This window comes from Paroedura picta, chromosome 6, assembly GCF_049243985.1.
Source record: "Paroedura picta isolate Pp20150507F chromosome 6, Ppicta_v3.0, whole genome shotgun sequence".
In the NCBI taxonomy this organism is placed as follows: Eukaryota; Metazoa; Chordata; class Lepidosauria; order Squamata; family Gekkonidae; genus Paroedura; species Paroedura picta.
The window spans coordinates 16,479,251-16,501,513 of NC_135374.1; the positions used below are offsets into that span (position 1 = coordinate 16,479,251).

General features: G+C 43.9%; 1 protein-coding gene across 1 annotated transcript; it reads right to left on the reverse strand.

Annotated features, from left to right (window-relative positions):
- Positions 1-5,492: 5,492 nt before the first annotated feature.
- On the reverse strand, positions 5,493-20,507 carry LOC143839475 (stromelysin-1-like). The gene is made up of 10 exons (XM_077341536.1): positions 20,409-20,507; positions 18,258-18,502; positions 18,005-18,153; positions 15,381-15,509; positions 14,180-14,341; positions 13,120-13,276; positions 11,658-11,791; positions 9,532-9,691; positions 7,400-7,500; positions 5,493-5,593 (listed from the first exon to the last, which is right to left on the reverse strand). The coding sequence occupies exons 1-10, from the start codon at positions 20,505-20,507 to the stop codon at positions 5,493-5,495; spliced, it is 1,437 nt and encodes a 478-aa protein (XP_077197651.1).
- Between the last annotated feature and the right edge of the window lie 1,756 nt (positions 20,508-22,263).

The window sequence follows — 22,263 nt, forward strand, 5'->3', positions numbered from 1 at the left end:
AGAACAAGAAAAGCTTCCTCGTTGGGCAACCATGACAGAACAGCTCCTTTTCACAATCTTCCACAACTTTTAGAAAGGAAGAGAGTTTACATCATGTGAAAGCACTTTGTAATCACTTGGGAGGCTTGCAAAAGTCTCCCCTGCCAGATTTTCCTCCATATTTGGGTGTTCTAGACCAGGGGTAGTCAACCTGTGGTCCTCCACAAGTGCTGGCAGGGGCCTATGGGAATTGTAGTCCATGGACATCTGGAGGACCACAGGTTGACTACCCCTGTTCTAGACTACCTGATAGTACATGCTAAGTTTCTCACAGGGGCACTTTATGAAATCCCCAGACGATTATGAGCATTTTGCCAATGTGATACTACAACTACTACTATGACAGTATATTGGAAGAGCAACCACCGATGAAGATAAAACAGAAAGCGGGTCACTTAACCGAGGATCCCGTTTTGGTTGACTCTTTATGACTTTATGTTATAACCTTTTCACCTATAAACATAGAGAAGACTACTATATCACTGTGCCTCGTGATTTCCTTTTTTCTTCTAGAATCATAGAATCATAGAGTTGGGAGGGGCCACACAGGCCATCTAGTCCAACCCCCTGCTCAACGCAGGATCAGCCCTAAGCATCCTAAAGCATCCAAGAAAAGTGTGCATCCAACCTTTGCTTGAAGACTGCCAGTGAGTTTAAGTTTCTCATCGGAATATCTTTGGGTAGGTTCAAAGCCATGTTCTGGGAAGCTCTGTGCTTCCAAAGGTTTGCTGGCCCAATGTAGATCAACACTACAGTTCCTGGAGGTAGGGTTCCCTGCAGCAGCTTCTGACCCCTCGTTACCACTCTGTACAGTGGCAGGTGGGAAATCCACTGGAAATCACTGTCAGAGTGACAGTATGACATCACTTCCGGGTGAGGTGGCCAGGTGTCCACTTTTGAATTGGACAGCCCAGTATATTCCCTTTCTCAGTAAATAAACGGATAAAATATTGGGCATGTAAGTGTACGGTATTTTCTAATGTGGAAGAAGGGCTGGTTTCTTGTACCCCACATTTTAGTACCCAAGGGAGTCTCAAAGTGGCTTACATTCACCTTCCCTTTCCTCTCCCCACAACAGACACCCTGTGAGGTGGGTGAGGCTGAAAGATGCCTTAATATTACTGAAGAAGAAGAGTTGGTTCTTATATGCCACTTCTCTCTACCCGAAGGAGTCTCAAAGCGATTTATATTCACCTTCCCTTTCCTCTCCCCACAACAGACATCCTGTGAGGGAGGTGAGGCTGAAGGAGCCGTGATATTACTGAAGAAGAGCTGGTTCTTATATGCTGCTTTTCTCTACCCGAAGGAGCCTCAAAGCAGCTTACGTTCACCTTCCCTTTCCTCTCCCCACAATGGACACCTTGTGAGGGAGGTGAGGCTGAGAGAGTTCTGAGAAAACTGGCCCGAGATCATCCAGTTGGCTCCATGTGGAATTGAGAATAAAACCTGGTTCTCCAGACTTGAGCCTGCTGCCCTTAACCATTACCCCAAGCTGGCTCTTAAGTAACCTCTGCACTGCTGCAGCCACACTCCACTCGTAATGTTGCTTAATGTATCATTAAAACCACACGAGATAGCGGTAATCCATTCAAGGAGCTTCTTCCAGGTCTGAAGCTATCTCACTTCTACTGCACAGTATCATTTCCTCTGTGTAAGAATGAGAAGGCAGGATACATCAGGCACAAGGATGAGAAATTTGTGTTGATCTAACCAATAGTTAGCAATCCGTCTTTTTCTAATGTATCATCCAAATAAGTTCTGTTTCCTTTGCTTGTCACAGCCATCACTTAAATCACTTCTGGGGTTTCAACACATCCTGTTATTAGTCACAAGCGCAAAACTCAAATCCCTTCCAAGTGTCTGCAGTATATTTTTGGGTTTTTTTGCACAATTCTGTTGCAGATAAAATTTTGTCCCATGTGTCCTGATTGTTTGGTGTAGTGGTTAGGAGCCAGTTTGGTGTAGTGGTTAGTAGTGTGGACTTCTAATCTGGCATGCCCATGGCGCTGATAAAGCTGACCAAGCAGTGATATCAAGGCTCTCTCAGCCTCACCTCCCTCACAGGGTGTCTGTTGTGGGGAAAGGAAATGGAAGGTGACTGTAAGCCTCTTTGAGACTCCTTTGGCATATAAAAAGGAACTCCTCCTCCTCCTCCTCCTCCTCCTCCTCCTCCTCCTCCTCTTCTTCTTCTTCTTCTTCTTCTTCTTCTTCTTCTTCTTCTTCCTCTTCTTCTTCTTCTTCTTCTTCTTCTTCTTCTTCCGATTAGAGGTGCTCCAATCTCCTTATCACTTTGGTTGCTGTTTTTTTGTTCCTTTTCTAGCACTGTAATAAGAATAAAGGTATTCTCCTCACCTATCTATCAAACAGCTTTGGAAAGGAGCTAAGAAACAAAGGAATAACATAATGACATGGTTGTTTGTAGATTAAGAACAGTGTAATCCATGCCAAAGGAGCACCCATTTTTTGTGGTCCGGATGCAAGAGGCTCCTGAAAATAGCAGGAATATCCAACCTTGCAGAAATGAAGATCCAGTTCATAGATGGGGTCTGTTGCTCTTTCCCTTTAAGGCCTTTATTTTCCCATTTCAATTCTGTTTAGGGAGAATATAGGTAAGATTCAGCATCACTGTCACTAGTTAGAATATTGAGAATATATAGCAATAGCAATTGAGAATATGTAGCAATAACCTGTGGGTTTGTAAGAATTAAAGGAGACTCCATTATAGCTCATTGAAATATCTTGCCCGAAGATAGGCAGATCACAGGCAAGGAGCTTCTTCTAAGAAGTAGTTCTTAATCATTTCAGGCTCCCATATTTACACGTTAAGGTCATCTTCCAATGTTAGTTAGCTGTCCTAGTTGATAAGGTCATGTGCATCTTGTATAAATATATGCAGACTGTTAGCTCGTTCCTACTATTTCTTGTAATGACAAAGACTGTTTAAAAATAGTGATTATAAGATACTAATGGACCTGAGCAAATATTGTAAATCATTTAAATACTTCACTCCAATACACTTTTTTCCTGTCCCAGTACCACCAAACATGAAGGAAGTTTGCTCTTGATTTATCTTTATAGCAGTAATGGATATTATAGATGCAGATAGCTACATGCGATTAAAGGATAAAATAGAAGCATAGATTCTCTAATGGTATAACTTGTGTACATAATGAGCCAAAATCGTTGCTGAGATGTAACTCTTGCTAGGAATTAAATGATCTGATATAGGAAAGCAAACTAGATGTCTAGGGCTTTTTATCTCTGAGTCAGGACAGACCACAGGATAGACCATGACAGTTTCCCCCAAATTTGTGGCTAGTGAGGTTACTAAACCAATACCAGCACAAGTATCTTGACTATCTAGGCAAACACAAGTGAAAGATGGAAAATCCCTTTCTACACCCTGTTCTGCTTTTGGCACTATGTTGTTATTGCACATTGCTTGCTGGAGAGAAGGAATTCTATGCCAGATCACTTCGATTGATGACACATCAGCTCCTGGGGCTTTAAACAATTAATTGGCAAGTAGAAAATCAGAATGTTCATCCACTGTAGGAAACAGTAGGCAATTTGTCACAGTTATGACTTTAGTGATGCAGTGACCTTAGTGGTTTCTTCTGGAATTACAATTTGTGCTTCTGCGAATTTTTGTTTTTAATACTTTCAGGGACTAAGCAAGTTCAGCGTCCTTCCAGGGGTCAGTTATTCAGAAGATATGCTTGTATGTCAACTGTTACAGATACCAGAAGTTTGTGGTTGATTTCCCCCTTAAACAGCACAATCTATTTCTGCTTTGTTTCCATATCTTCCTCTAGGGAACTGAATAGAACTACAGTGCATGGATTCAGAAGACTAAACCTGTACTTCCAGAGACAGTAAACCTCTGAATATCAGTGCTAGAAAATATGACCACAGAAGGGTCTTGGTCTCTTCAAGGAAAATGGGCCACTATATAAAACACACTGCTGGTCTAGGTGACCACACCTCTTTCTGTCTCCCTAACCTACTTCACAGCCCTGACCTGGGTAGGTCAGACTAGCCTGATCTCATTCATTCGTGAAAGCTAAGTATAGTCTGGCTATTATTTGAATAGGAGACCTCCAGGGAATGCCAAGGGTGTGGCACGGAGGTAGGCAATGGCTAACCAGTTCTGAATGTCTCTTACCTTGAAAAGCCTAAGGGGTCACCACAAGGAAGCTGTCATTTGACCACATTTTCTACCAACCCCAGACTACCTCACAGGATTCTTGTGAGTTTAGAATGTGTTCATATGTATCATTAACTCTGAGGCTGTTCACAATGTAAAAAAGATAATACATTAAGCTAATAAAACATCAGAATCACAGAGCAACCAGCAATTAAGACAACATCAATAAATACAACAAAACTGATTCCTAAACATCACTGGAATTGAATATCACAAAACTGAAGAAGGGTTCATTACTACCAGGGGTTTAAAAAGTCTTTGCAAAAATAAAAATATCTTCCTCTGGTGTCTAAATGTGCAATCCTACGCAGAGATGCATCATTGTCAGCTCATTGACTTAAACATTTATTTTTATTTCAAGGAAACAAGATACAAATATAAAAGAGAAAAAAGAGAAAATGTGTTATACATTGAAGGGTGTATAATTCGGTAATTTGCCAGGCAATCTTTCTAGTAACATTATTGGCTTCCATAGGGAAGTTAAATTGTAATACATTCTTCATTACCCATATATTTCCTTCCCATACCATTTTTCTTTTTTACAAGTCCACCACATATGATAAAAGGTTCCATTTAATTCTCATTTCAGGAAAAGCTGACTATTTAGTCCTCAAGAATCTTTTTAATTAACCCACAGAACCTCAGTGCTGCCTGGACTGAGTATCAGTTTATTGACCATGACCCAGTTATTGACTCATTACTTTCTCCAGGCACTTGTTCATGAGAAACAGAGTGTCATCTGCACCTTGATGTCACTTCACTCCAAATCCCCTGAGGATCTCTCTCAGTGGTTTCATCTAATTATTAAAACATAATGAGTAACAAGATGGATCCCTGTGAAACCCCATAGCAGAAATTCCCTGGAAACCAGCAGTATTCCCTCAGCACAAACTTTTTTGATTTGACCCAAGACTGATTGGAATCAGTAAAGCCTGATGTCTCCTGCTCCCAACCCAACTAGCATTTTCAGAAGAATACCACAACTGTGGATATTGAGAGCCCCTAACAGGCAAAAAAATTCTGTTCCACTGAGGGAAATGCCTTCTGCAGATGGTAGATGTCATCTCAGTCCAAACCAGTAAGTTTTCATGTACATTCATGATACCAAAAATATAAGTATTATACATTAGTGACAAGAGGGGTCTGGTGACAGAACAACAGTGTTCATGTTATACTTCCAGGATTACGTATCCTGGTAATTTTTTCCAACAGGATTGATATTTGCATCTTCTGTGGTTTCATTTGCTTAACAAGAAAACCAGCTGTTGGTCTTTGTGACCCGGGTGACTCTTCTGGTATTAGGATCAAACTCATATTGATTTGCTCCCCTGAAGAAGTACAAGAAGCCTATGGAGGAAAAAAAAAAGGAAAGTCAAATCACTCTAATGTACCCATTGGAACAAATAACCAAACGCTAATACAGTTATACTCACAAATACAGATTCTTATAGTTTGCTCCAGAGTGGAATCACTAGTTTCATTACATCAGTGGTTCTCAAGCTTCCTAATGCCACGGCCCTTTAATGCAGTTCCTCATGGTGTGGTGACCCCCAACCGTAAAATTATGCAAGGGTTCTTTCACAGAAATTAAACCCAAACTGACCAATGGTGTGAAGATCCAGGGTTCATGATTGCATATAAATTATTTTCCCCCCAGAGTTTCTCAGTTCAGTTCTGCCTTTTGTCCCACCATGCCGATCTCACTCTTTTCCGCTGCTCCAGACAGACAAACAATCTATCTCCATCTTCCCCGCAAAGCTGTTGTGTGGATGAAATGGATGAGGAGCGATGTCGGCCACTTTGGAACCCCCTTGGAGAGAAGGGCCCTGCTGTGACCCCGTGAAAGGGTCATTCGACCCCCAAAGGGGTCCTGACCCCCAGGTTGAGAACCACTTCATTACATGTACTCTTGAATAAATTATTATAGCTCTTGGTTCCTGCAGTGAATTTATCTCATAACCCCACCTAATTCTCTGCCACCCTGTTCACACTATTTACATGTTCTCAAAACAGCCTTAGCAGGAGAGGCAGCAGATCTCGAAAGCTAAGCAATTTCAGTGCTTGGAATATAGACCACCAAGGAAATCTCTGCCTAGGAATGCAACGGCAAACCATCTCTGCTTCTTATTTGCCTTAAAGGCAGGGTAGGTCATGGAAAGGGAGACCACCCAAGAACAGTCTGCAAAGGAAGCCAATTGCAAACTACCTGTGCTTCTTACTTGCCTTGAAAGCAGAGTTGGTACTTGGAAGGGAGACCACCAAGGAAGACTCTGCAGAAGAAGGCCATGGCAAACCACCTCTGCTTCTCATTTGTCTTGAAAGCCCCTTGCTGGGGTGACTTGGCTGTGATTTGATGGCATTTTACACACACGCAAGAAAAACCTCACTGGATTAGACCAAGACTCAAGTCCGGTGCACATGACAGCCTCACTCATATGAAGGGGCAGCAGGTTTAAGCATGATGGACACAGCCCCTGCATCCATGTCATCACCTGGTCACCCGCAGGGACAACTGTATGGAGGAAATAGCCATGTGACCTGTCCCTCCCATGATCAGCTATGCTGGTTTTGGATGACTGTAGATCACAGAACCTCTTGTGGCGCAGAGTGGTAAGGCAGCCGCCTGAAAGCTTTGCCCATGAGGCTGGGAGTTCAATCCCAGCAGCCGGCTCAAGGTTGACTCAGCCTTCCATCCTTCCGAGGTCGGTAAAATGAGGACCCAGCTTGCTGGGGGGTAAATGGTAATGACTGGTGAAGGCACTGGCAAACCACCCCGTATTGAGTCTGCCATGAAAACGCTGGAGGGCATCACCCCAAGGGTCAGACATGACCTGGTGCTTGCACAGGGGATACCTTTACCTTTACCTTTACCTTTAGATCACAGAAAGGGAAAGCTTGGGTAGCCACTTCCTCTGTGTAGCACCTCTACTCTGGATATACAGGTTTCACCTAGATATTGTAGTAGTAGCTGCAGATAAACCTCCATAAACTGGTCAACAAGCTATTTCTAAGTCTCTGAAGTTAACCGATTGGATCATTCTTTTTGAGCACTTGGAAAGACTCTTTTTTTTTTTGCAAGTTCTTGAAAGGAAAAATAGTTGAAAGCAGGCTTCAGTCAAGGCATGTCAAGCAGACTCTGCTGCTACTACTCACCGTTATATTGAAAAACAGCATCAACTCGCCCCTCAATACCTGGGAAGTCATTTCTTATCCATTTAGGTCTCCGGTCCATGGTCTGGCTGCCTTCATTATAACTACGGGAAGTAATATGGATAGCTTGATCAGCCACTTCACAAAAACGTCCAAAGCAGCTTGATTTTTTTTAAAAAACTCTCCAAGACATTTAAGCTAACATAGCAATTCTTTTAAAAACAGAATTGTCCTGAGGAGCATTTTTACAAAGAAAATAGTGGCATTGAAATTATTCAAGGGGAGGCTTTAAGGGGGATAAAACAGTTCCTCAGGGCCGGCAGAAGGGAGCTCTTCCACCAGGCATTTAGTTGAGACCGAGAGAAACCAGCCACATCCATAGGCCCCCTGCTCTCTCATTCCCAGACACCCATTCATGCATTCTGCCCTGGACCTGTTTGCACCAGTCCCCTGTTAAAGTTATTGTTGGTGTGAAAACTAAGTTCTGTGTACTGTATTCTGTGTTCCATGTAAACCGCCCTGAGCCTCAGGGAAGGGTGGTATATAAATATAATAAATATAAATAATAAATAAGAATAATAATTAAATAAATAAATAAATACATAAATAAAGGCTGCAGTTTATGGTACTATTTATTTTATGCATTTCTTGCTTATATTGCACTGCTTTCTGTTTTCTATAATCCTGTTTTTGCGTTTCTTACTTCATATTTTGTAGTGTTGCCAATGCATTGTTTTTCTAACTTTGAAATCCAATCTTATTACGTTTATCATAGGTCTTACAGGCTACCTGTTGCATTGTTAAATTTTGTCATCTGTACCTTTCTTTGGAAATTTTTGTTTAAGTTCATTGCTGTCCCAGAAATCCAGAAAGCTCTTACATAGACTGAAGCAACAGGCAGAGGAGAAGCCATTCCAGTTCCAGCCACTGGAGGGCTTCAGTAATAAATATGATGAAATCGTTCACTTTTATGCAGCATGTTGCTCTTATATTTTTTACTATTTTATGCAGCATGTTACTGTTATATTTTTTACTATCTTGTAACTTTCTACACCAGATTTTAACTATGAGATATTCCCCTAGCATATGTGGAAACATCTCTTCCTCCAAGGTTCATGCAGGTATATTCAGGGCTCCAAATAACAGGCAATTCTGCAGTTTAGCACCCTTCTACAAAGCCACATAGAAGAAGTGACAGCTCATCTATGACATCTACACATGCAGCTGCTGTTTCTTAGTAGTTGGAAAAATACGTAGATCATCCTTTTAAAAAAATGACACAAAGCAGAATCCAACTGGTTCTGTTCCATTAAAAGAGGGTTAATGGGATATTATGCCATGAAACACCTGCGGCCCATTTCTACCAGTTAAATCTCCTACTGAAGGGACAGTATCTGTCTCCATATCCATATGACAACCTTCTTGACGTACCTGATGAGTCATTCATTCTTCCACATGGACGTATGCTTCCTTGGGCTGTTCTACAATGTTAGGAGGCCAAGGTATCTGAACTAGTCTATAGACAAAGAGATATGACCCAGTTCTTGGAGTAGTGTTGCCAACTGTGATGAGCTACACTTTTGAAAGGTTAAAAGTGCTGTGTATATAGCTAACGGACTGTGAAGGGTTAATTCTTCACAGAAACAGAGCCTTGAGTGACAGGCTGTTCTGATTGGCTAGCATCAGCTGTCCAGAAGAAGACTTCTGAACTGGATGCTGAGGAGGATTGAGTCTGATTTCAGCCCTAGCTGTCAACAGTTTAACACAGATGGAGAACTGGGGGAAAGTTGGCAAGGAAATTTGAGGAAGTTGATGAAGACTCCCAGTCCAAGAAAAGGCGATAGATCTTCTAGTAAGAGGAGAATTTCCCTGTCCAGTCAAACAGGGAGTTCGCTCTGAAGAGTGCAGAGATCCCTGGTGTGATGTGGTTAGAAATTGCCTTTGAAGACCTTAGTTAAAAACTCAAGACGAGTATTGGTATTTCAAGAGAAAGGGTTTGAATACTGGAAAGATATACCAAGTTTTTGGGAAGAAAATAAGCTTTCACCTGTAGTACTTCCTACTAAGAACTACTATAATTTTAAGTGCTCATGCTAGTAATTAATATTATTCCCTAAGGACATTTGTCAGCATACCTCCAATATTTATCAGATACAAAGAAGTATGTTCTTCTTTCATTTGCATTGAAAAATACTGCATCGATCTTATTGACATTAGCTGGGAAGCCCAACCTCTGGATGTTCTTGGGATATCCAGACAGCCTGGAACTGCCTTTCACAGCCCAGAACTGGTTGCCTGCAACAAAACAGATAATGGAACATATTTTATGCATGTGTAAAAGAAAACAATTAGGGATGTGCACAGGGGGAAAAAATGTACTTTTTGGATTTGGGTCAAATTGACTCAGCCAAATCTGAATCACTGGTTTAGATTTGGAGATTTGGGTTTGGCTGAATAAGTTTGGTGGCATTATAACCTATGGCACCATTGAAGTCAATGGGAAATTTTCCATAGTCTGTGGGGTAGGGGCTTGAGGTAGAGGCACCAAATTTGCAGCATAGCTGTAGGAACCAATCCTCAAAAGAATCCCCAAGTTTCAGAAAGATTGGACCAGGGGGGTCCAATTCTATGGGCACCCAGAGAGATTGCCCCCATCTGACCGCCATTGTTTCCAGGGGTGAGAAAACATGGATTCTCTCTTCTTGACTTTTTCCCTGCCATTGGAAACAATGGAGGGCAAATGGGGCACCCTCTTTGGGTATCCATAGAATTGGCACCCATGGCCCAATCTTAAAAACTTGGTGGTTTTTTTGAGGAGAGGCTCCCACAGCTACAATGCAAATTTTGTGCCTCTACTTCAAACTCCCCACCCCCCAGATCATGGAATAGAGGAAGAGGCAAAATTTCTCATTGAATTTAATGGTCACATAGGCTATAGTGGAGCAGCCGAATTCCTGAATCACATCCAAACTGCCGAACCTGATATGGATAAGGCTGACTTGGATTATTTTAAAGTACAGGGATTGGCAAATTGGTTCAGATATGGCCTAAAAGATTGGCTTATCTGAACTGAATTGCCCATCCCTAAAAGCCACCAACATTTTACCATTATTAGGAATTATTATGATAGATAGGTTTCTTGTCCAACAGGGTAGACTTCAAAGATAACCTCTGGCTTGAATAGAGGAAGCAACTCAAGGCTATAGCCCAAGAGCTCAGGAATGAGCCATCAAAGCAGCCCAGAATACTGTAGCTCACTTCGTACTTGGACGAGAGACCACCAAGAAGCAGGCAATGGCAAACCATCTCAGTTCATCTGTTGCCTGATAAACTCTACAGGTTGACCACCAATTGACTGTGAATTGATGGGACCTTTAATAGTGGGGCTTTCATGGAAAGTGTTCTGGTGGGTGTCGGAATCAGACTGAGGCCAGCCAGTAGAGACCGTGATAAAGGAACATCAGGGATCCAATGGGTAGTTGAAAAGTCCAAGGGAAAACTTTAGTAAACAGAAACTACAAAATGCTGGAACAGGCCAAGACCCCTTGAGCAAAGGTCTTGAAAGATACAAGGGTACAATAGACATTCCAAGATTATTATAGAGTACATTCGATAGGGGAGGGGGGCAAGGAATTTAGGCGGGAGAGCACAGGACACGAAAGATGCAAGGTTTCCCAGCCAGGCCAGATGGCTCGGCTTTGAGCCTAACAGTTACATTTCTGTTGAGTCTTCACTGTCTATGCAAGGTCGTAGGAGAGGTTCGATAAGGAGGGGAGATGGTGGCACCCTGCTGGGAATGCAGAGGAGGCTTGGAGCCTGAAGGGAGATTTACGGGTTTATGAGGCCTGGCCTTGCCAGGTGGCAGGAAGGGATGAAGATATGAATCGGGGTTCATGACAGTGGGGTGAATGGGCTTTTCTTTGCTTGGAGGTCTTCCTACTTGAAAATGATTTTCTAGTTCCTACACTGAAAAAGTATTGGGCTAGATGGTCCATAAGGCTCTTGTTTTCGTCCGTTTTTTTTCCAGGGGGGGTGAATTGTTGCTTTCAGGTTAGGCACTTGCAAGACATTTGAGTTACCTTGATTGGCAGAAGAGACAACACATGTATATTTCAATAAAATTCTTAATACAGAAAGTGAATCTGTGATTCGTCTACCCCTGAGTCCTGGATCCACTTAAGCTGCTCTATGTTTCTCTGATTCCAGGCCTCAAGATGGACTGGGCAGTCTAGCGGATGAAATGCAAGACATACACGCTTACCGCTAAAAAGAACAACTTCATCTTTGTCTGTATTTTCATAAGCAGCATCAACACCAGACGGTAAAAATGACCAGAATGAAGAAATGGGATTAAATTCAACTGCATCGGCCTGGAGGTGCTTTCTCCAGAACTGCCTGTAAAAAAAATAATACAGAAATTTGTCTACAAAAGAAAATTCTTTGCACACAAGAGTTGAAGAGACAGTGTGACTCCTGTGAAATTCAAAACTTAATTTCTTCACCTCTCTACTGTCATTTGTAAGCTGCAAATTAACACTCTGTTTCATTCAGACTTCGAATGGTTAGTGGCTGTAATATGCGATACTGTAGACAGAAAATTCAGATTCTGAGGGGGAAAATGTGATGGTATCAGAGACTAGTTTTTAGTCCAATGAAAGCGACATATGCCAAATAACTAAGGCAAAAATCATAACAAAGAAGTAGTCAGGCTGTGGTTCAGTGGCAGAGCATCTGCTTGGCATGCAGAAGTCCCCAGGTTCAATCCCTGGCATCTCCAGTTTAGAAGATCAGGTAGGAGGTGATAGGAAAGACGTCCACTTGAGACCCTGGAGAGCTGCTGCCAGTCAGGGGTGGCAAAACTGTGGTTCTCCAGGTGTCCATGGACTTCAATTCCCATGAGCCCCTGACTGCCTTCTGCGAATTGTAGTCCATGGACATCTGGAGAGCCACAGTTTTGACACCTCTGATTGGCTGATCAACCAAGGGTCCAAATTCAGTATGTCAGGATCATATGTGTTCATGTGTGAATGATGGAAAGAAGTAAATTTAAAGCTTGTAAAGCAAACACCCACACCCCTACTTTGAACACATGAAGGTGCTTCATAGTGTGTTAGAGACTGGTTTATCAAGGTCAGTACTGTCCACTGAAACTGGCAGCTGTTCTTCAGCATCTCAGGTGAACATCTTTAACATCCTCCTTTTAACTGCAGGTGTTGGGGTGTGAACCTGAGACCTTTTAAATGCAAAGCAGATACCCTGCCACTGAGCCACAGTTTTTATTTCGCATATCAGGGCTTTGAGCTCTTGTAGACATTGATGGCTACCAACCAGTTTAAATCATTTAAATAGTGAATATTCACTAGTTAAAGCATTCCTACTGTTTGTTCACCCAATACAAAGTCCCCGAGGAAGTGAGCATCAAAATATTTAAAACATTGTGTTTTTAAAATACATACATGCATACAATTAAATAAACAAAAGAATAACCAAGTCTTCACCCATTGGTGGAAGTTAATAAATGGCAGGGGAACTCAATCCTAAATGATCTAAAATGGTTAACAATGGTCAACAAACCATTCTCTCCATCCCCTAAATCAGGGGTAGTCAACCTGTGGTCCTCCAGATTTCCATGGACTACAATTCCCATGAGGACCATGCCCTAAATCACTGGAACAGGTGATGGTGAGGGGGGATATGATTGTTCTTCTTGACAATTCACTTACTTGTTTTTGAAGAATATTATTTCTCCCCTAAAAGTAGTAACAGCATCAAAAGTCAACTGTGGATCACAAGACTCTGGCAAGACAGGTCCGGCGGGTCTGCTGGGTGGTCTTGATTCATCCTGTTCGGTTCGGCCTTGAGATGGATTGGATAGTGATCCTAAGGAACATTGAGAAGTATGAAGCTAGTAGAGAATAGATGCCTTGATCTGAATAGACATGTAAATACATTCAAGCGTATATGAAAACATACATTTGCATAAAGAGGAGTGATACTTCTAGGAAGACATGGACGGCTGCAATCCTAAAAGCACATAGAAGGGAGAAAGTCTCATTGCAATCACTGTGATTTATTTCTGATTAAACACCTTTAGGATTCAACTAGACCTGAATTTATAAGAAGATGCTTGGTGAAATTTGGTAAGCAGGCATTTTAGCTGACAAAAATAAACACACTCCTTGGTAATGAGCAGTCAGAGTCCTGTACTTATAAAGACCCAACATTTGGCTTCATTGGTAGCTTCGGAAAGATGTAATGACACATTGTATTGCCATTTTAGGAGGACAGAGTTTTAAAGAGAAGGCTCTGAGTGTAATGTTAGTTCAATGCTAAAAGCTTTGGCCAAAAATCTTTCGGAAGATAAATCTTCAGAATGTATATCAAGAGAAGGCCATCCTGAATTCAACTGGGGCAAAATGTTGGGAGTGAGATTATTATTATTTTAGGAGACTCCTTTATGGTCTATGTTGCAAAAAAGAAAAGAAAAAAGTTGTGGCACAGAGTGGTAAGGCACCAGACATGCAGTCTGAAAGCTCTGCCCATAAGGCTGGGAGTTCGATCTCAGCAGCCGGCTGAAGGTTGACTCAGCCTTCCAAGGTCGGTAAAATGAGTACCCCGCTTGCTGGGGGGTAAACGGTAATGACTGGGGAAGGCACTGGCAAACCACCCCGTATTGAGTCTGCCATGAAAACGCTAGAGGGCGTCACTCCAAGGGTCAGACATGACCCGGTGCTTACCTTTACCTTATGAGCAATACATGCTAATATGCATTCTAAAAATTACCATAGAGGAGCTGAATGCCTTCAATATCATCTTGAGAGAGGACTTGTTGATTGTTCTGGGGATTCTTATACACGGGATACATCAAGGCATTGGCATCTTTGGAATGGAATAGTCCAAGTGAGTGGCCAAACTCATGGGCAGCGACAACAAAGAGGTTCGAACCTGCAAAGAAAAGTGTCAAGCTATAGATTGGTATCTCTACATTTTCTATAATGGAATGGGTTGGGTGGTATCTCTCTTAGTACCTTATAGTAGTTTAAAAAGTTACCTTCCTGTTGTTCCCATCAAATAAGAAAGCAGAGATGAGTTTATACACACACATATGTATATATGAGCCTCTTGTGGTGCAGGCTGGTAAGGCAGCCAACATGTTGTCTGAAACTCTGACCATGAGGCTGGGAGTTCGATCCCAGCAGCCAGCTCAAGGTTGACTTAGCCTTCCAGCCTTCTGAGGTCAGTAAAATAAATACCCAGCTTGCTGGGGGGTAAACGGTAATGACTGGGGAAGGCACTGGCAAACCACCCCGTATTGAGTCTGCCATGAAAACGCTAGAGGGCGTCACCCCAAGGATCAGACATGACTTGGTGCTTGCACAGGGGATACCTTTACATATATACATATACATTTTTATTTTTATTTTTAGTTCTCTAAACTCTGGTTTGGAAGGTCAGATGTAAGAAGTTACAGAACCCTTCCTTCTATATTCTCTCCTGTGATGGCAGAAATTGTAATTTAGAATTTTATGTGAAGCAGTGTTATGGAACTGCTAGCTTGAAGACTTGATCTAAATCATGTAACTTGAGTTTCTTCTGGAATAAGGCTTTTTTTTTTTGCACAAATTGTTCTAATTGCTCTTCATGTAAATAGTTGTTTCAAGCCATTCCTTATTCTCTTTAGCTGTGGGCCCAGAAATATACACCTCCTCAACTCAAAACTTTGCTATTCCCTACGTCAGGCAAACCATAATTTATTGATATCTCAGCCAGAACATTAAGATTTATTCCTGCTTTGCAGTACAGGATTGCAACCATCTTTAAGAGAGCCAGTTGGGTGTAGTGGTTAGGAGTGGGGACCTCTAATCTGGCGAGCCGGGTTCGATTCTGCGCTCCCCTACATGCAGCCAGCTGGGTGACCTTGGGCTAGTCACAGCACTGGTAAAGGTGAGGACAGCTCTTCCTACATTTACCAGTTTAAAATTACCTTGTTGGTTTTTGGTCCAGTTTTCATCCTCATCAAAATGGGCATCTCCTCCAATGCTGCTGCTGCTGGGGGCGTAGGCATGGGCAAGTGTGCCACCAACCCCGTCAAAGGGGTTGAAATCACCATGCTCTAAAGACAGAGGAAGAGGCAATAAAGAATTACGTTGCCCATTACCAGACATCTGTTGTAGCTGCAGAGCAAAACCGATAGAAACATAGAGCTGGAAGGGACTTCAGGAGTCATCTAGTCCAGGGGTAGTCAACCTGCAGTCCTCCAGATGTTCATGGACTAAAATTCCCATGAGCCCCTGCCAGCAAACGCTGGCAGGAGATGATGGAATTGTAGTCTATGGACATCTGGTGGACCACAGGTTGACTACTCCTGATCTAGTCCACATGCAGACATACCCCTGCATAGAATCATAGAATGATAGAACCACAGAGTTGGAAGGGGCCATGCAGGCCATCTAGTCCTACCCCCTGCTCTACGCAGGATCAGCCCTAAGCATCCTAAAGCATCCAAGAAAAGTGTGTATCCAACCTTTGCTTGAAGACTGCCAGTGAGGGGGAGCTCACCACCTCCTTAGGCAGCCTATTCCACTGCTGAACTACTCTGACTGTGACATTTTTTTCCTGATATCTAGCCTATATCGTTGTACTTGAAGTTTAAACCCATTACTGCGTGTCCTCTCCTCTGCAGCCAGCAGAAACAGCATCCTGCCCTCCTCCAAGTGACAACCTTTCAAATACTTAAAGAGGGCTATCATGTCCCCTGACATGATGTCCCCCGACATGATAATGCAGGAAGTTCCAAACTACCTACTTATTACCCTCCAGTGACCCCCTGGTGTTTGTCCAGAGGAAGACAAAAAACTTTCAGGATCCCATGCCAATCTTGCCTTGAGGAGAATCCCTTCTTGACCCCAAAGTAGCAATTGATATTCCTCTGGGCATGTAAGAAACAGCCACAAGAGCCCCACAAGAGATTATTCTTACGGTTCCAGGGCCTTCTTTGTTCCTGATTACGGCAGCTACCTTTTCATGTAACTCTTAAGCAAAAGAGTTGCTTGGTCATTGAAGAAGCTGTGCTCAGTTTGACCGTTTAAGCACTGGGAACTTCACTACCCCAGCTCCCGTGCAGGAGCACAAATAGGGGCCGGATGAGGTGCACCAGGCCAAATGCTCCCCCGCGTGGGTTTAGGAAGAGGTGGGCAACCTGCCACGACTAAAACTCCAGCCTGCAGCACAGCATGAAACCTCCAGTGCATAAACAGTCTTTGTGTCACTTTTGATCTTCAATTGAAATGTGCATACCTTAACAATTACAAAAGGGACATATACCTGTCCCCCGGATTGTATTAAAACTGGAGGAGGGGAGGCAGACATGTTTGAATTTCCGATACACAGGAAATGAACAAATCTTGGAGAAGGCTAGACGAAAACTTCTCAAAATGGCTCTCTACGGGAAAGGGTATTTTGGTGCGTGTGTGTGTGTGGGGGAATAATTTACCTCTGAAATCTACTACAGAGTTCCATTCAGAGAAACCTGAGCAAGTATAAGTATGGCTGCATCATGACCACCGTTCATTCACAAAATATCATTTTCAAATTCAGAAATGTAGAAGGGTTTTGTGATGAGGTTTTAAAAACAAGGTTCTGTGCTTGAAGAAGAAGTGGGTGGGGATGGGATTTTTTTAAGTTGTTTTCAGACTGTTCTATTTTAAATGCATTTGTCTGGTTAACAAATACAGAGGATACAAGACCAATATTTCTTTCTGGCATATGAAATGGCCACAGCTTTATTAATCATGATCGTAGGCGTAAAACATTAACCAAGAGGGGCGGATCCAACTACGAGTGGCACGAGGCCCATTCGAAGCCCCACTCTCCAGCAGGCCACCCCATTTGGGGATCCATGTGACCCCCATGGCCACACTTACACCAACCGCTAGGCCTGCTGGGTCCCACAGGAGGGTGGACTTGGTGGAGGCCCTATGAATGTTAGCCTCTATTAGAGCTCCCACCATCACCCGCACAGCAAGGCAGCTCCTCCTCCATCGCTGAGCGTGCACCCAGCCTCTTACAGAGGCTCCCGATACTATCTGAGACTGGCACACGGGCACAGTCTCCCGAAAAAATAAGATCCGCCCCTTACCAACACCGCCACCATGGTGGGCCATGGTTGGAGGACTGCATGTGACTTGGTGGGCTCAGGTAACGTAGACATGCTGTAAGTTAGCGATCCCCAACCTGTGGGCCGCGGACTACATGTGGTCCTTCGACTAATTGGAGGTGGGCCCCGAAGGACGCCTTCTCCCCCCCCCCCGGCCCTTTACTTCATCACTCCCAGCCCTTTACAACACACTTCATTGTTGTGCCACGTGTCTGTATCTTATTTTGAAGGGATGTTTAAACATTACCATAGCGATCAGAGAGCGTTAGGGCAGTGGTTGAGAGTGGAGGAGTAAACTACCCCCCCACCGGGCCTCAGTAAAAGGCGTTGAGTGGTCCCCGGTGAGTGGTCCCCGGCGTTGAGTGGTCCCCGGTGATAAAAAGGTTGGGGACCACTGCTGTAAGTAATTCAGAGCACCAATGCTGTCTGCATTATTGATCTGTTGACTTTACCTCTGCGCGCAAAGGAAATCAATATATCAGCAGTGCTCTCCTCAGACCTTCTGAACGTCAGCGGCGTCACTTGGCTCCAAACCTGAAAAGCTTCCTCAATGGCTTTGTCCACGTCGACTTTTTTCATGTCCGGCGTATAGTTCAGTATCCTTCCAAAATAAAACAGCATGCATGAAAGCAGAAATAAGTGGTCTGAGGCAACCATTAAAGCGAAATCCTCATAAATAATAAAGGACCTGCATTGAAGCCTTACTTGTAGGTCAAGTCTTTCTTTCCCCATTTGGGTTCTCCTCCAAAAAACGCAAAGTCCCCGACATCGGGGTTCCCACACCTTGGTTTCTGAATCACTTCCAGAGTATTAGAATCCAATTCACCCGTCACCTCCAGGCCAATGAATTCCTGCATTTCTCTGATTTTTCTAGCCATGGGATTGCCAGATTTCCATTGTACATCTTGTTGCCCATCATATGTAAAGTTGTAATATTTCTCTAAGTATTTCTAAGAAAGGGAGAGAATGTGTACATATTAGTTAAATTAGAGGCAGACAGTCTTGACGCATGTCTCCCAAACTGGTTATTTCTGTTGGAATATGCAATGTCCGGTTTACAAGAAGAGAAGAAGCTCCTCTGGGGGAGACAAGAGATGCGAAATGTCTTTTTCCTTGTTTGTCCTCAGAATGCAATTCTTAGAGATTCTTTCCTATTTCTTTTCGGAGTTCTTTCCCCTCTTTCCTCTTCCCCTATGACCGAACAGCATATAGTTAGGACACTGCCTGTCTTTCCTTTTTTATTCAACTCTTAGTTCCTAAATAAACTACTTTGTTTCTCTCTAATTGGCTCTGTTTCTCTACTCACTAAATGGTCATGACTGTTATTTAAATATGTGAACTCCCTGATCTCTGCCGAGAATGGCCAAGTGCATCTAATCTTCTCTTTCTACTCTCTCTTCTAATTCTCTTCATCTCAAGCTCCCCTTCCCTTGTTCTTCTACTGTCCTTGGGACTTTGTATCCTTCCATCAGGCAAATTTCTTGTCCTTGACACTTCTGCTGCTTTCTCAATTCTCTACCTTCTCTTCTTCTGGGCCCCAACTTCTTACCTCTCCTTTTCTAGGCTCTTCTGTCTCCTATGCCCCTTTAAAAATATTACATTGGCTGTCTAGTGACTGTAAGCAATTGGCTGAGGCTCCCTCACGAGGCTTTAGGACACAAGAGCAGCCATGCTCGACCATCCATCTAGTCCAGCCTCCTCTTTTATGCAAAGGCCAAAGAGATGCCCCTGGGGGGCCTAAAAGCAGGACACAAAAGCCTCTTGTGGGACCCATGCAGCACTGGTGTCCAGAGTGGTGAACTTGTCCTCCTGGCTAATAGCCTGTACAGACTTATCCTCAACAAATCTGTCAAATTCCGCTAAACTAGTGGCCATATTCACATTAGCAAATTCTACAGATCAATCGCTCTCTGGGTGAAGAAGTAGTTCCTTTCGCTCATCCTGATTTTATTGCCCTTTGGAGCAGTGGTCCCCAACCCCCGGTCCGGAGACCGGTACCGGTCTGTAGATCAGTTGGTACCGGTCCGTGGGTCCTCCTCATCCTTACCGGCTACTGCCTCGGGAGCTACCATGCCACTCTACTGCCCGCTCACCTTTGGTGCTCTCCAGCGGCCGCCATGGCTGGGGCTCCCCCTCGGTGTGGCACTGCGCAGCTGTTGCTGGCAGCGCCCCCCAGCGGGCGGCGGGAAGTCAGGGGTGCCGGCAGGAGAGCAAGCAGAGCAGGGGCTCAGGCAGTGGTGACATCCCTTGGCAAAAGACTACCCTACCCCCCGGGCCTCAGTAAAATTGTCAAGTGTTGACCAGTCCCCAGTGATAAAAAGGTTGGGGACCACTGCTTTGGAGGATTTCTACCAGTTCAAGTATTATGAGAGAGAATCACAGAGTTGGAATGGGCCAACTAGTCCAACCCCCTACTCGATGTAGGATCAGCCTACAGCATGCATCTTTTTCATTCTTAACAGTCCTCTCTATATGGTTTCCCCATCCAATGCACAGTTTCATAAACCTTTAGCATATCTCTCCTCACTTATCTTTTCCATAGACAAACCCCCAAAGCCAGTGCCCTGTTCTCAACACTGTCCTATTGGCACCTACTACATGCCTCCTTATTCTGATTCCAAGCAAGTGTGAATATGTAATGGAAGCTTCCATACACACTTGCAGTCCTATGCATGCCATCATTAGAATAAGCATCCTTCAATTACAGGGAGACATGTTTCTGAATAACCTCATGCCCTGCTTTTAGGGGCTACAAATACTGAACCCACAAGTCATAGACCTACCGAACAACCTAGAGTATCATCCCTGCCTTGTGGCTGATGGTTCAGGTTGTCCTTGCATCTTCCTTCTGCTTACCTGAATCAGCAGTGAACTCCCTTCGTCTCTCCTCTCTGAGCGTACCGGCAAACCATGGGTAATTGTGGCACACAGCAGCATGAATACGATGCCCCTCATTCTGCTCCCTTTCAGTGTTCCAAGCTACGTTCTAGCCTCTCTGTGTTTGTGGTGCATCCCAACTTTTATAGTATGTTTGTGCTTCATAAAAGAAGCCATCACTTGACTCAGTTGCAAACGTTACCCAATCGGGAAGAGTGGGTGTGAAAAAAAAGGAGAGACAAAGAAGAGTTTATTTTGGCTTGGAGAGTTTGACATAGTTTCTTTTCCCCCTCACCTTGGCAGATGTTGCCACCGTAAAAGAACAGTTCCTGTCTATGTTCTTCCACCAAAGAGCTATGACGATGCTGATGATATACCGCAGGGTGATGCATTTTTGTTCACCTCCAGGCTTGAGTGCTTTGGTGAGTCACGGGGCCTCAAGCTATGGGCTTCCGAAATCTTGTCATTCGGTAGTGAAGATATGCGCACATGTTGACGCTATTTTATTCATTTCCAGTTGTAGCTCCACCTAGTCTTAACTCAAAATGACTAACAATTTTTAAAGGACACATAATATAGCTGAATGTGGATTTCCTCTGCCCCTGCTCATATCTCCTGGAGACCCAAACCAAATATTATATGAAAATAAATAAGACGACTTGCTGAACTCCAAGACCCTCCAGGTAACCACAACCCCAGAATTTTGACTCCTTCCTCTTCTTACAGTGTTGTTGTTAGATGCGAAGTTGTGTCCGACCCATCGCGACCCCAGGGACAATGATCCTCCAGGCCTTCCTGTCCTCTACCATTCCCCGGAGTCCATTTAAGTTTGCACCGACTGCTTCAGTGACTCCATCCAGCCACTTCATTCTCTGTCGCCCCCTTCTTCTTTTGCCCTCAGTCGCTCCCAGCATTAGGCTCTTCTCCAGGGAGTCCTTCCTTCTCATGAGGTGGCCAAAGTATTTGAGTTTCATCTTCAGGATCTGGCCTTCCAAGGAGCAGGCAGGGCTGATCTCCTCTAGGACTGACCGGTTTGTTCGCCTTGCAGTCCAAGCCCCAACCTAACAAAACGTGGATTCTTCCATGCTCCCTTTGGGTGCTGTGGGGGGCAACAGGGCCTGTCTCACAGAAGGCCTATCTGGGTGGGAAGAGCCGGGCTTTCATGGGGCTGCAGGGCAGACTGGGGCATTTTTTGTTTATTTTGCAGGAGGGTGAACTCCCTGATCTTCCTGCAAATAAAACACTCCCTGCCGCCCCTCCCTCCCCACATGGTGGAAACCTCCTGCCAAGTGCATTTCAGCCCCGGAGATGATCCTGTGCTGAAATTCAGCCAGGAGTGGCACCACTACTTCAGAGTAGTTCAGCAGTGGAATCAGCCGCCTAGGGAGGTGATGAGCTCCCCCTCACTGGTGGTCTTTAAGCACGAGTTCGAATTAAAACTGGAAGGAATCAAGCACTGGAAACTGCAAAATATTATGGATGGTAACAGATGCTGATATGGTCCCAACCCAAGATGTTAAGAGAAAACATAGAATCATAGAGTTGAAAGGGACCTTCTGGATCATCTAGTCCACCCCAGCACTATGCAGGACACTCAGAACCCTATCGCTTGACCACTGTAACCTGCCATTTCCTTGAACCTTCACAGAATCAGCCTCTCTGTCAGATGGCTATCTAGCCTCTGTTTTAAAATCTCCAAAGATGGATATCCAACCACCTCCCGAGGAAGTCTGTTCCACTGAAAAACTGCTATGTCAGGAACTTCTTCCTTATGTTTAGATGGAATTTATTTTGCATTAATTTCATCCCATTGGTTCTGCTCTGTCTCTCCAGG